The sequence below is a fragment of the Necator americanus genome, chromosome IV (assembly GCF_031761385.1).
Source record: "Necator americanus strain Aroian chromosome IV, whole genome shotgun sequence".
Classification (NCBI taxonomy): domain Eukaryota; kingdom Metazoa; phylum Nematoda; class Chromadorea; order Rhabditida; family Ancylostomatidae; genus Necator; species Necator americanus.
In genome coordinates this window covers 17,803,406-17,815,660 of record NC_087374.1, presented here as the reverse complement: position 1 = coordinate 17,815,660, position 12,255 = coordinate 17,803,406, and the positions used below count along the sequence as shown (strand labels likewise).

The following is a 12,255-nucleotide window of genomic DNA, read 5'->3' as shown; positions in this document are numbered from 1 at the left end:
TTCACCTAAAAACTGGCGATCCTCCATGTCTTGCCGACGAGACGACGCAAAAATAAATCAGAACTATGAGAAAGAGGCTATAGACAGCACCCATCATATCTTTGTGGAATAGGTTGCAGCAACTGACTACATTTCTTAAAAACCTAGAAAGATGTGGAAGTGCTGGGAAACTGCGAACTTCGAGGACTGTTGCAAAGTTTAGCGCTGGCGCAACCTGAGAACTCGTACACGTGACGCCTGCTGCGTGTGCGACATCGCTCGGTTCTGGATTTGGATTCCTGTGGTGCGAAAATGCACAGGATGGTGATTACTGGCATGAATTTGTTTTGCTGTAAGGAGCAACACCCATTGATATTGACTGGAGGTTTCATGAGATAACCATGTTGTTACATTCAGACTTTTTCAGAAAATTAGAACAAGCTATTACTGCTAAGTCTCATTCTGCCCTTCGGGGTCAGGGTTACGGCAGCCCTTAAAGTTCCAATCTCATCTAAGTCCACATAATGGCATCACTCCACGAATCTGACGTGGTAAGGATTTCCGAGGGCCAAAGATTATACTGGGGCGTATATTGCAAACACGGGTGGGAACTCGCTCATCCATCACTGTAATCAGACGACTTCGGAGTGCGGTTTTTTGCAACGTCCTCTTTTGCAGCGCGCCACCCTTGCGACCCTTCAGGTGGTGCCCACTTCTGCTGCTAACTGTTACCTAGCACAGGTCCACTAAGTTGTTTTTTCTAGAAGTACTTCCTCTACTGTGAGCATAGATGTGTATTCAATACTTGCTAACGTTCATCTAGTGTCTCGCATTAGATGAACGTTAGTAGGTCACGCAACATCCTAGGTAACTTTTTGAAGTATGTGTGAAACTGACACTGTTGGTTTGAACATGACACCCTGACATGTGCTAGAATTGGGTTAAGTTTGGCAGAAACTTCAGTGAGTCTTCCAACTTTCAGCCGGCACAGTCCACAAATCTGCTGATAAGTAATCTCATCTACCTGAGGCCATTCGCTACATCCAAAAAATCATTTTCTTGGAGTCATCCATTCAGTCTCGCTCTTAGAAATACCTTTTTCTTACGTTTCTTTTTTTCTCTGTCTTTTCAAGAATATGTGACTATGAATTGTACATTAGTTTGAAGGATACATACTGAATGGCCATCCATATTATTCTCCTAAGTATAAACGTGCTTCTTGTGGTATGTGATGATTCGAGGATGAACCATCTAAAACAAATTGAAAGGAACAGAAGTCGGATGTCAACACAAATGTGCGGCTCGAGAATCCCAGAGAGAATCTTATTTTAAGTGCCCATCAGATTGTAACTAGAGGAGCTTGTCCCTTTTTCAACGTTTTCGTGAGCACACAGACAAGCAAGATTATATTGCTGACCATGGTCGTACACTAGTTCTAGAAAGAATCTTCAGAGAAGAACTTTCAGAAGAGAATAAAGTTGCGTAGATTCGCAGAGAACAGACGAGTGCCTCAGATGAGGAAATTTCACAAGTAGTTCTCTCTACTGCTTTGATACAGCTTGGAAATCGTGGGTTATGCCTATACGGGGTCGCAGATTGTGGGGAAGTGGGTAATTCCGTCCATTTCTCACTGTATCAGTGGAAACGGAGATCCGCAACCCCGCAATGCTGTTTGCGCAAACGTTGAACATTGCAACAGAAGCCGTCATAAGAAACAGCATTGCGTGGTCGTCCGTTTCCACCAATACAGGAAGAGATGAACGGAATCACCCTCTTCCGCACAATCTACGACCCCGTATAGGCATTACCCACCTGAAACCCGTACCACCGCAGATTCGTGGGGTGATGTCTTTAAAGGCTGCGATTCGTCGAAAACCCATTCGGACGAATCGCAGGCGGGGGCGGGGCGCAAGGGTTGCGCATTGTAACAGAAGCCGTCGTAAGAAACAGGGTTCCGGGGTCGTCTATTTACACCGATACAGGAAGAGATGAACGGAATCACCCTCTTCCCCACGATCTACGACCCCGTATAGGCATTACCTACCTGAGACCCGTACCACCGCAGATTCGTGTCAGCTTTTTTTTGTTTTGTTCCTGAAGAAATTTTCCACGTTTTCGCTTCTTTTTCAGCCTTCGTTCTTCTACGTTTTCTCACTTTCTACGTTGTTATTTCGTTGGTCGTTGAACCCTCCCAGAAGTCAATTCTGTCACGTAATTGCAGCCAAAACAAGGCACACGACCTCAGTGACGTGTGATGTCTGGGTGTGGCTTGATGATCACAGCTAGCCTAAGATATGCCTGCTCTGGCCTACTGACAGCCTCTTCTTCAGGCACTTGTTCGGCTGTTGGTACCTAAGGACCGTAATCATGTCGGAGAATAATACCAGCCGCCGATTGAGTTAATCTTCATCCGATAAGTTCTTCATCTGAATTATTAAGATTACGAATCGATACAAAGTTACATTTTTATTTTCAAATAGCTTAAATTTTCCAGTCGCTCAGGCGGTATAATTTCCTATGCGTCCATCGGCAGATGGATTATGACGCGTTCTTGTAGAAGCCCAGCAAACTCGTCGAACCATCCTTATAAATGATTTTTTTCTGTTTCAAAAAAATTCGGAATCATCTTCCAATAGGCATTACTGCGAGCCCACATAAATGGCTGCTTTAATATGTAATTTACTTCTAAAGTTTTTATCACACTGGAAGTATGTCCTAGAGCTTTTATAATTGTCTCGATATTAATGTTTATTTCATCATTGTTTATTTCGCTTATTTCTCAGTTTAGCCGTGAATAACTTTCACTACTGTCAGACAAAACTGAACAATAATAAAAACAAAGAAGCCTCTACAAGGAATATTTGGGAATTTTTCATCAAGCATTAGTTCTCCGTCTTTAATGTGCATTTACTCTTCTCTGTTTTCTTTTCTTAGAGCTGTTGACAATGTATTGTGCTACACTAAGAAACAAGAAAAAAACATTTATTCACATTAAGTAGCTGCACATATTTACACATCTTTGGTGTATGGCCGCGCGAATAAAGATCAATAAATCGATAATTTCAATGGCAGCAAGCGACGACTAGATGAACATGAAGGACAAATGAATGATCAGCGAGGAAATGAGACCGTGTGCAATATTTCTGAAAGCTTTAAAGACGATAGTTCGACTGGTTCGAAGATTCATGCAGACGAAGGAAAAGAACCCGTTTTAACATTCTAGTATGGTCAAAATCGCGATTGATAATAATCAATTACGGATGAGAGGAAAAATCTAGTTTGGGGGGAGCGGAGTACTCAGTTGTTTCTGTACGCTCTATCTTACTTTTTTCTCTAAGTAACTTTGGCTTACATGTCATAGATCCTCTAAGACTAATGCTTAGTTCTTGGGGCTCCGAATTATTTAGTTATTTACTTCTAAAATAAGGGCGCCACTAAGTGCCCCCTTCCTCCTCCCTCCCCCCAACTACATTTTACCCCTGATGAGACCTCAGTTTGAAAGCTTGCAATCGAATAGGTAACGAAATATAATCGTGGCTATAGTGAACACCTAAACATACACACTAAGCAGTGTTGAACTAAGAAGAAGTGAAATAGCAATTATCGATCGGTCATTGATCATCTTCAACGCCCATTGTGCATCGTGGAATGCGAAAACTATAAACGCCTACAGTGGCTATAGTACGCGTTTTCGTCGGTGTGCGACGAACTCGATTACGCCTTCTTTCCATTTGTCCAAGACGTAGAACAAGCGTACGAGGTAACGGCAGATGAGCATACGATGAACCAGATATCGAATGCACCTAAATGATCACTTAAAAGAGTGAAAGGACCGGACTCAACCACTTTCTGATTGGTAAACTTAGATGTCTGATGAAATTAGGAGAAAAGATCTTTCAGGTATGAAGCCTTGGTCACAATAGTAATCATAGCCTTCTTTTTCAATAAAAGACATATGGGAGATAATTAAGGGTCAACACTTACTCTCAAAAGAGCGGCTTCAGTAAGAGAATGGGCCACATACAGGCAGGATTGGTTTTCAACAATAAATCGTGATTGTTGGGCAGTGCTGTAAACAAGAATTTTAGAATACGAAAAAACGACTATTTTTGCACTCTAAAAATTCTTAGTATTCAGAAGTTCTATCTATGTTTTGAAAAAAAAGCTTCGAACCAACCTGGAAATCATTGGATAAAGCGTTTCTGAAACATCTATATCTGTGAACGGAGTGCACAAATACTCGCCATTACGGTAGAAGCTGATTTTCCTGCCTGGACCGTCGAAGAGGATGCCAACGACACAACTAAAAACAATTAACTAAAAGATGAAGACATGAGAATAGCTTCTCATGGAACAAAAGAAAAGAGCAAAGGCTTTTTTTTTGTTCCCAAGAATTTTCTACGACTTTTTCGAAAAAACTTCCATCGAAAACGAATTCACATGCAGTCTCGAAAACTCAAGGAAATCTCGACAATTTAGGGGCGTGGCTGCAAGAAAGAAAACAGTTAGGTAAAAAAAGGACAAAGGACAAAGTCACTGGCGTCTCAATCCTCTTGAGATGCGAAAACGCGTTTTACTGGAATTTGTAATCGTTAGGGTTCTGGAACGCCAGTTGGCTTACACAATGACTTGCGGCGGCTACCCAATCATCAAGTCAATGTTTTATCCTCCCAGACAGGTCTGGTACCAATTTGTCGAGGGATGAAGAACGTGGTTTGCAATAGGGCGGTTTGGAACCATTAACCGTGTTTCCACAACGGACCTCAAACCGACTGCGCCACACCTGGCCTAACAACAAGGTAATAGAAATGTGAAACTTCTGAATGTTGTCAACATTTTCACTGTCAAAGCTCTCATGATTAAACTTACTCCCTATAGGGTAACGGATCGCAGACTGCAACTTCCACACCACAGTGTCTCACTAGGCCTTTCTGATTCAGTCCATACGAGTGCTCATCTTCGCCAAGTAGGTCCACGAACTGCGATCTAGCTCGAGTCTGCAATTACGCAGTTTGATTTATCACATTATTCATCTTTACCTAAGTAGAAAGGGGCCTCTCATACGAGTCTGACTGCAACTTGAACGTGGTGGCCCTGCATTAGATAAACACAATTAGGAGTTCGAGTGTACGCATTGAGAACGTACGAGCAATATAAGCCGCATTCTTGTAGGGTGAAAGATTCTCATACATTGCAAAAATGTGCTGTCGTCCAGCACATCACCAAAGCCCATTATCTGAAAGTTCAATTGCCTAGCATGGAATCTTTGGCAACAATCATCCGTTTCGTCACGCTGAACTGCCGAACACTACCGAGTGAACTCCAACAAGCCGCCCTGTCTAGGTTTCTGCGATATCTTTGTGTGCCTTTTGCTGCACAACAGGAAACGCGCATTAGAGATCGGCCAGTCATCAGCATCGAAAATTACACCATATACTGCGGCGATGCTGATGAGAACAAAGTAGGCGGCTGTGCTGGTGGAGGAATTAGGCTCAATGTCGCCTAGGTGCGCCTTTGTAGGTCTGCGGGATCGCAGAGGACGTAAACTCTGGATCGTAGATGGCAACCACTGAGGACAACAATAAGGCCGCCTTTTATGATAAACTCAATGCGTTGATGTCTAAGATACCCAGCTAGCAGAAGATCATTGTCGGAATCGACGCAAGTGCGAAGATGGGACTTGAAAAACAATGCGATGTGCTAGGAAAACGGTATTATCCAGCAGAGCACGCGTCGGAAAACAGTGATCGTCTGGAAGACTTTGTGAACAAACGGCCCACATCATCGCTTCCACGTTTGAGAAAAATCATCGACGCCATAGCTTGCATGGCAGAGGTCAGCCCTTTTAACGCCTGAAGAGTAGCGCAAGCAGAGGATTAGGACTCTCCTCAGTCATATATCCAAAAATCTACAGCTGTATGGAACATCGCGTTCGACCCTAACCGGTTCTTCTCAACTTCAAGATGCGGTTTCACATCTTCAACCGAAAATCGACATGGCAGGTCTGAAAGATGAAGAATGCAGAACGAAGTTCCGCCAACGTGTGTATTCATGCTGGAGTTCGGACCACGCAGAACCTTCGCGATGCAGATTCCTTCACAAAGTACATCCAGGACGCTGCGAGGGGAACGCTCCCAGTTCTACTGCCGCGGAAGAAGTTTGCCTTTGCATCTGCGGAAGAGAAGATCCACGTACAATTCTGTATGTGACACAGCACTGGTGACTTCAACCAGGAAAAGCGTCTTAGAAGGAAGTTGCGTCGTCAAGTGCAACATAACGAGGGGACGTCAAGAGCGAATGAGTTTGGAAAGGCGTGGAAGGACAAGAACCCCTCGGAAAGCCTATGTTTTACTAAAACACTATGGCGGAAAAACGAAAAAATGTTCTCCAGTCCTCAACACTGCCAATTGAGTGGATGTCTGTGAAGCAACCCTTCCAATTTGAAGGAATCACTTCAAAACCTTCGTGAAGCGGCAAGCATCGTCAGTTCCTGAACTCGAGCACGTTGATCGACCGATATATGCGGTTAACGAGGAACCACCGACTGAGTCGATCTGCATCCATAAGAAGAAAAATAGAAAAACTGGTGGAGACGACGGAATTAACGCACCTTGGCTCTACTTTTGGTCTATGGCATGCCATAATGAAGACCTTTGTTCGGAAATAGATGTGGGAATACCGGCGGATGAAACGCGAAAGATATCAACATTTTACAGTGCCACCGAAATTGGGTACAGAAAAATCGTCTTCGCTTCTTTGGTCATATATTAAGGAGACCAGCAGGTCGCCTTGTTCAACGAGGTTTGAGGAGTCTGTCGGATTCAAGCTGAGGAGGCCACCTGGCCGAAAACGGAAGTTCTAGACTGAAGTGGTGAAACAGGACCTCACAACAATCGGTGTGGATAGGCAGTTCAGGCGAGACGTAAGGTTTCGCAGAATATGGAATAGCTACGAATGAATTGATTCCGTGCAAGCTTTCACAGAAAATCGAGAAGGTTGGGCAGAGCTATGTTCAACGACACACCTCGGCGAAGATGCGGGTAATCGCGTAAGGCGATGACATCAGCCCCTATGTACCAGTACTTTTTAGGAAAAAAGTAACAACGTCACAAAAACGCTGACGACAACTTAAGTGGAAATGTGACATCTGCTTGCGATTAAGCAAATCATCTATTAACCAGTCACTAAAAAGGACAATCTCTTATATAAAAAGTGGAAGCATCTTTGTCGGAGGAAAGTCAGACTGGGTATAGGGGCGCTGAGAATGTCTGTCTATGAAAGATTAATGGTAAATCAAACAATAAGAAATGGATTCCCCATCCAGGACCATTCGTCCCACCCAAATTCTCTCCTCTATCCATCTCAATCCTTCCAAAAACTAGCCGTAATCTAAAGTGTTTGTCGATGGTATTGTCGCTTACTCGTCGTTGCTGAGCTTAGACCAGGCGCATCCGCCGGCTGCTCGTCAAAGGAATCCAGTGGGTCACCAGCCCCAGCGACGAGCAACGATCTGTTTAGCAAACATTTGATAAGCAGGAGCAATTGTGGGTCACTTAAGCGCACTAACCGCCTTACAAAGTACACTATCCATAATTTAGTTAATGTTTCTTGAATAATTCAACGAGTAGCACTTACTGATGCATATTTCGTACCGACTCCGAACATGATTGATGTGCCGAAGAGATTCTGACAAACTCTTGTGTCCCAATAGACTATCGAGGTTGCGGTGAGCTCTTTTGCTCCTCGAATACCGGCTGTCCCAAATGCGTATACTGGATGAAATAGCACCTCACAGCCCCAAATGGCCGCTTCAAGGTTTGTCTGAAAACAAGAGAATGAGCACGGAGAAAAAGGAAAACACCAAGTGAGAAGCATTTGGCGGACTTTCTGCTTAGTTATTTCAGATGTTAGGGTGATTCCGCATTCTGCACTAGCGATGACAACATTATTTTTGAATGATATCGATTGTAGGGCAATCGGCACCATCCACTCATTTGTGATCAATAGCTAAGATCTGCTAAGAAAATCATCCGTGAAATCAGTCATGAACGTGCGATTTATCCGACACAGCAATCCAAAATCAAACGACCTGCGATATTTCACTCCTGACTTAGGTTAATGCATTTTAATGCTATTTTTCCATGGTTCCAGACCAGTTTTCTCATTGATAATCACAAGAAAATATAATGCATTCGTGGAAAAAAACTGATGATATGACTTCTCTGGATGAAATTTTCCGTATTCCTTATTTCTTTTCTCTATTTGATTGAAACAATAATAAATATGTATACCCTATTTGTATTTTCCCTCTATCCTCGACACAATATCGGTTTTGCTTACGCAAAAGGACAAAATGCGCTAATATTGAACAATTCCCCGGGTTCTTTTTTGAGAACTTCACAGGTTAAAGGAAGTAGGAATGGATTGCGATGACTTTGTACTGAAGATATGGAAATCTCGGCAAGAAATAGGAAACCTAAAAACACAATGTTGTATAAATTGAGGTCGTTTAGAGCACAACAGACAACTTTTACCAAGAATGAGGATATCTAGTAGCAAAACTTACGAGATTTGAAGAATTCGAGAAGCTTACCTACGAAATCACAGGAATTATAGGAGATCCTAAGGAATGAGACTTGGGCAGACTGCTAAGACTGAATGCAAAAATTATAATCGCAAGTGAAAAGTGATTGTTGTTACCCATTTACATTGCCTTTAATATAAATATAATGGGTTTATTTCAATGATTTATTTTAATGGACGATCACAGAACGGTTAGCAATCAGTTTCGCGCGCGCATTCGCTAATGAAAAAACTTAAGAATCAATTTTTTTTCAGAAATCTATTGGATATGAATGACGTAGCCAATTATTTTCAACGCCGACACGGTAGGACGAGAAATCGGTTCCTTTCTTCAAAATGCTGGAGAAAGCAAATTTCTTGCGTTGTTTCTGGATAGTAACAGTTAAAATGACGCCATGAATTAAGGCGGTAGATTTTAATATGCCAACAATCACTAATATATCAATTATAGCGAGCAATTAAACAAGAAATTTTCAGAATTAAAATTACACTATCAGATTTTCTGCTAGTATACGTCGCTCTAATGAAGTAGAAGTTTTTGCGTACGTTATAAAAAACTAGATCGATTACGTATTTTCGAAAAACTACTTTTTATCCAGAAAAAAACATAATTGAACTTATCCCGAAGGCTCTAGGTTCTTGAAAGGGTAAGTATGAAAAGGCGCTTGATGAGGTGCCGGAAGAGTTTCCTGAGCAATTACGCTCTTACTATAACTTAATGCTAAGGGTATATATTTACAGTGACGAGCTCACAAGGCAGGAACCCCAAAAAACACTGTCTAAATGTACTTTTGGAATGCTATTCGCATAATTGGATGGTTTCCTGCTTGCAGTCTCTCAGGAGAATCGATATGAATCGTTCACGTCAGATTCAATACGTTCCTTCCCCAACTCCATTTCCTGTTCACGTTAGCCATTGCCTTTACTCTCCTTGACCTCTTCGTAGTGAATAGTTCATAGGAAAAGTGTTTTATTGACAACAACACTGCTTCAGTATAAATGACGTGTCGTTATGTTGATGTGTCAGCCAAAACATAAGTATTGACTGACAAGGATACGTAGAAAGCTTGTTGGAATTTGTTTCTAGTTGAAAAAGTGCACATCTCCAAGAGCTCTTTGATATATTAATACATTAATATTATTGTCAAATACCATCAATGCATGCGCAAGCTCCATTCATGAAAAATTCCCGAAATTCCATTTGCTTTCTTTTTTTCTTGCAAAATTCTGCAGAACAGAAAAAAGCATTTTGTTCCTGTCTTATGCTACTATTAACGAATGATTCGTTGCAAAAAGTGGATGAAAAATAGGAAACCTCTTAGAATGTGGAAAAAATCATTTCAAGTGATCATTGTGATGAAATGGCGGTAGCCGATTGTTCAAGAATTCAGCCATCCCCTCCCCCCTCCTCCTCCCTCTTCGACCAATCTATTTACATGTCTTTCCGCCTATTGTCCCCTAACCTGTTCAAGGCTTCAGCCATCAGCTAAGTGCAAAGCAAATACCATAAAAGGGTGAGTGATAAGAAGTGACCACAGCTGGCCATGAAGTTAGGTCAGCTCAACTCACCGATTCTTTGGCAAATGGCCAACAATCCGGATACATCTGTGGAACACGTGGTGCTTCGCTGGGTACGTCCGAATATAGCACCTTTTTTGACATCTGAAACATATGCGATTCACTTTTGTTGCTCATGGAAATACAGAAAAGTCGTTGATCGGCGAGAAATTAAGAGAGGGGTTACTCGGAAAGAGTAAAAAGTTCCAGAAGGTAGGGAGGAGTGAGCCCATCTATCATGGCTCACTAAATGAGCCCATTTAGAAACGTCGAGAGAAAAAAGGGCGAATAAAGGATAATGGCACCTTGAGGGATCGGAGTTATCTCCACAAACGATCAGTTTTGTGCGGATGCTGTGGCAAAAGGCAGTATATTAAGGTCTGCCGACTGTTCATTGGTGAATGAGACGAACTGGGGTGTGCATTTAGACGAGAGGCTAAGCTTACTCTCGATCGATATACACACCCGGGCACACAGCTGGCGCGGGGCTTACGAGAGAAGAGCCGAGCACGACGTCTCCCTTGTTGGCTTCATTAATTGTGGATAAGCGTAGAGCAATGCAGCTATGCTCCTCTAAGCCACGCACGCTAAAGCTAGCGAGTTTTCACAGAAGATGACGCGAAATGTGAACATTTGAGCCGCCCTTGGTTGCTACGGTAAGTGGGTGGCATAATTTATGAAATCATGCTGTGAAAGAGTGCACTGCGCAGCTCGAAGACTAACTCGGCGTGCTCGTCGGCTCACACACCTCCACATGAACTAGCAGCAGTAATTTAACACACAATTTTTAAAAACATAAAATGAAAAAATAAAGAGATGAAATGAGGTAGAAATCGAGGAACGAAATAGATGGATGAAACTAATTTGCAATGCTCGGCTCTCGCAGATGTAGGTGTTAGTTGTTGAAGGCGGGTACGTATGCGAAGAAATGAGCCCCGTTTAGCCTAAATACCTATTTGCCATTCGAGTCAGCTCAAATCAATTCATCTGAGCTTCTGATTTTGTTTTCCGATTATGTTACATCCAACAATACATCCACAAAAATGGAATGCTCCAAGAAAACCAGGAGTTCCATAAAAAGTGATGGAAACGTTTAAGCAGGAGAAGCTGGAGCACGAGAGGTAACAGCAACACGATAGCAAAACTACTGATATGTCACATTTGCAGTGCGTGAACGCTGTCGTAAACAAGTCTATCTCAGAATGAGAATGAATCTACTCTATTTCCCCGGTTGCTAATTAGATGCAGAGAATCAAACCATCCTGAGAGTTGTGTTAGGCTCTAATAATCAACGATCATCACTCGAAGTGAAATCCAAAACAGAAAAGTCCTCTTTATAAAAATAGGCGAATATAGATGTTCAGGTAATTCATACGATATGCTCAGCAGTTTCCTTTAGAAAATTATTTTTCAGAAAGAATAATATTGCAGCCAGATTCAAACACAAATTCGAAATTCAATAGGAAATCAAGATATTTCTCGAAAAAATACATTATGAGAGCAAATAAGCGACAGAAAATGTTTTTCAAAATAATTTAAGCAAGATGGCTAGATGAGTGCAGTGTGAAATTTCTGAATACTATATGTCAGCTCAGATTTCGAAACTTTGAGATCTTCAACGAGCGAATGAAAGCCGACAGTGTGTAATAAAAACAAAGGAAACCGTGACTGTACGTCCACTGATGATGCCGTTACTACTATGGAAACAGATTCAAATTCAAAGTTATTTTTGTAGTTATTGCTCATGTAAAGGGAGGAAAGTTCTGACTGACGTCTACCTCTCTGATTCGAACGTGAACACTATCCAACTGAGCTGATGGAAAGCTTCTCTCTTGAAATGTTTCTTCTCTTGAAAACCGTCACTGAAATTGATTGGAACCCGTCCGGATAAAACAACCAGTCAGCTTTACTGCACGAATAGAGAAAACTCTATTGCTTCTTGACAAAATGAGCTTCAATCAGTTTTCTGTCGCCAGAAACCTGCTCAACTTTGCAATTAACAATTTTGCTGCATAACTCGTGAACAATTACTTTTTCAAAAGTAATTTTTAACAATTCGTCAAAATTGATAGGCATCCCCGAAATTTTTCGTAGATAGCTTGCCAGGTGCCAACTTGGGAAGCATACAATGCTGTC

General features: G+C 42.0%; 1 protein-coding gene across 1 annotated transcript; it reads right to left on the bottom strand.

The window, feature by feature from the left end:
• Nucleotides 1-3,590: 3,590 nt before the first annotated feature.
• On the bottom strand, nt 3,591-10,224 carry RB195_001730 (uncharacterized protein; the record flags this gene model as incomplete). The annotated part of the gene is made up of 6 exons (XM_013448567.2): nt 3,591-3,782; nt 3,964-4,048; nt 4,157-4,282; nt 4,849-4,976; nt 7,615-7,800; nt 10,132-10,224. 6 exons carry the CDS (start codon nt 10,222-10,224, stop codon nt 3,591-3,593), a joined length of 810 nt encoding a protein of 269 aa, XP_013304021.1.
• Between the last annotated feature and the right edge of the window lie 2,031 nt (nt 10,225-12,255).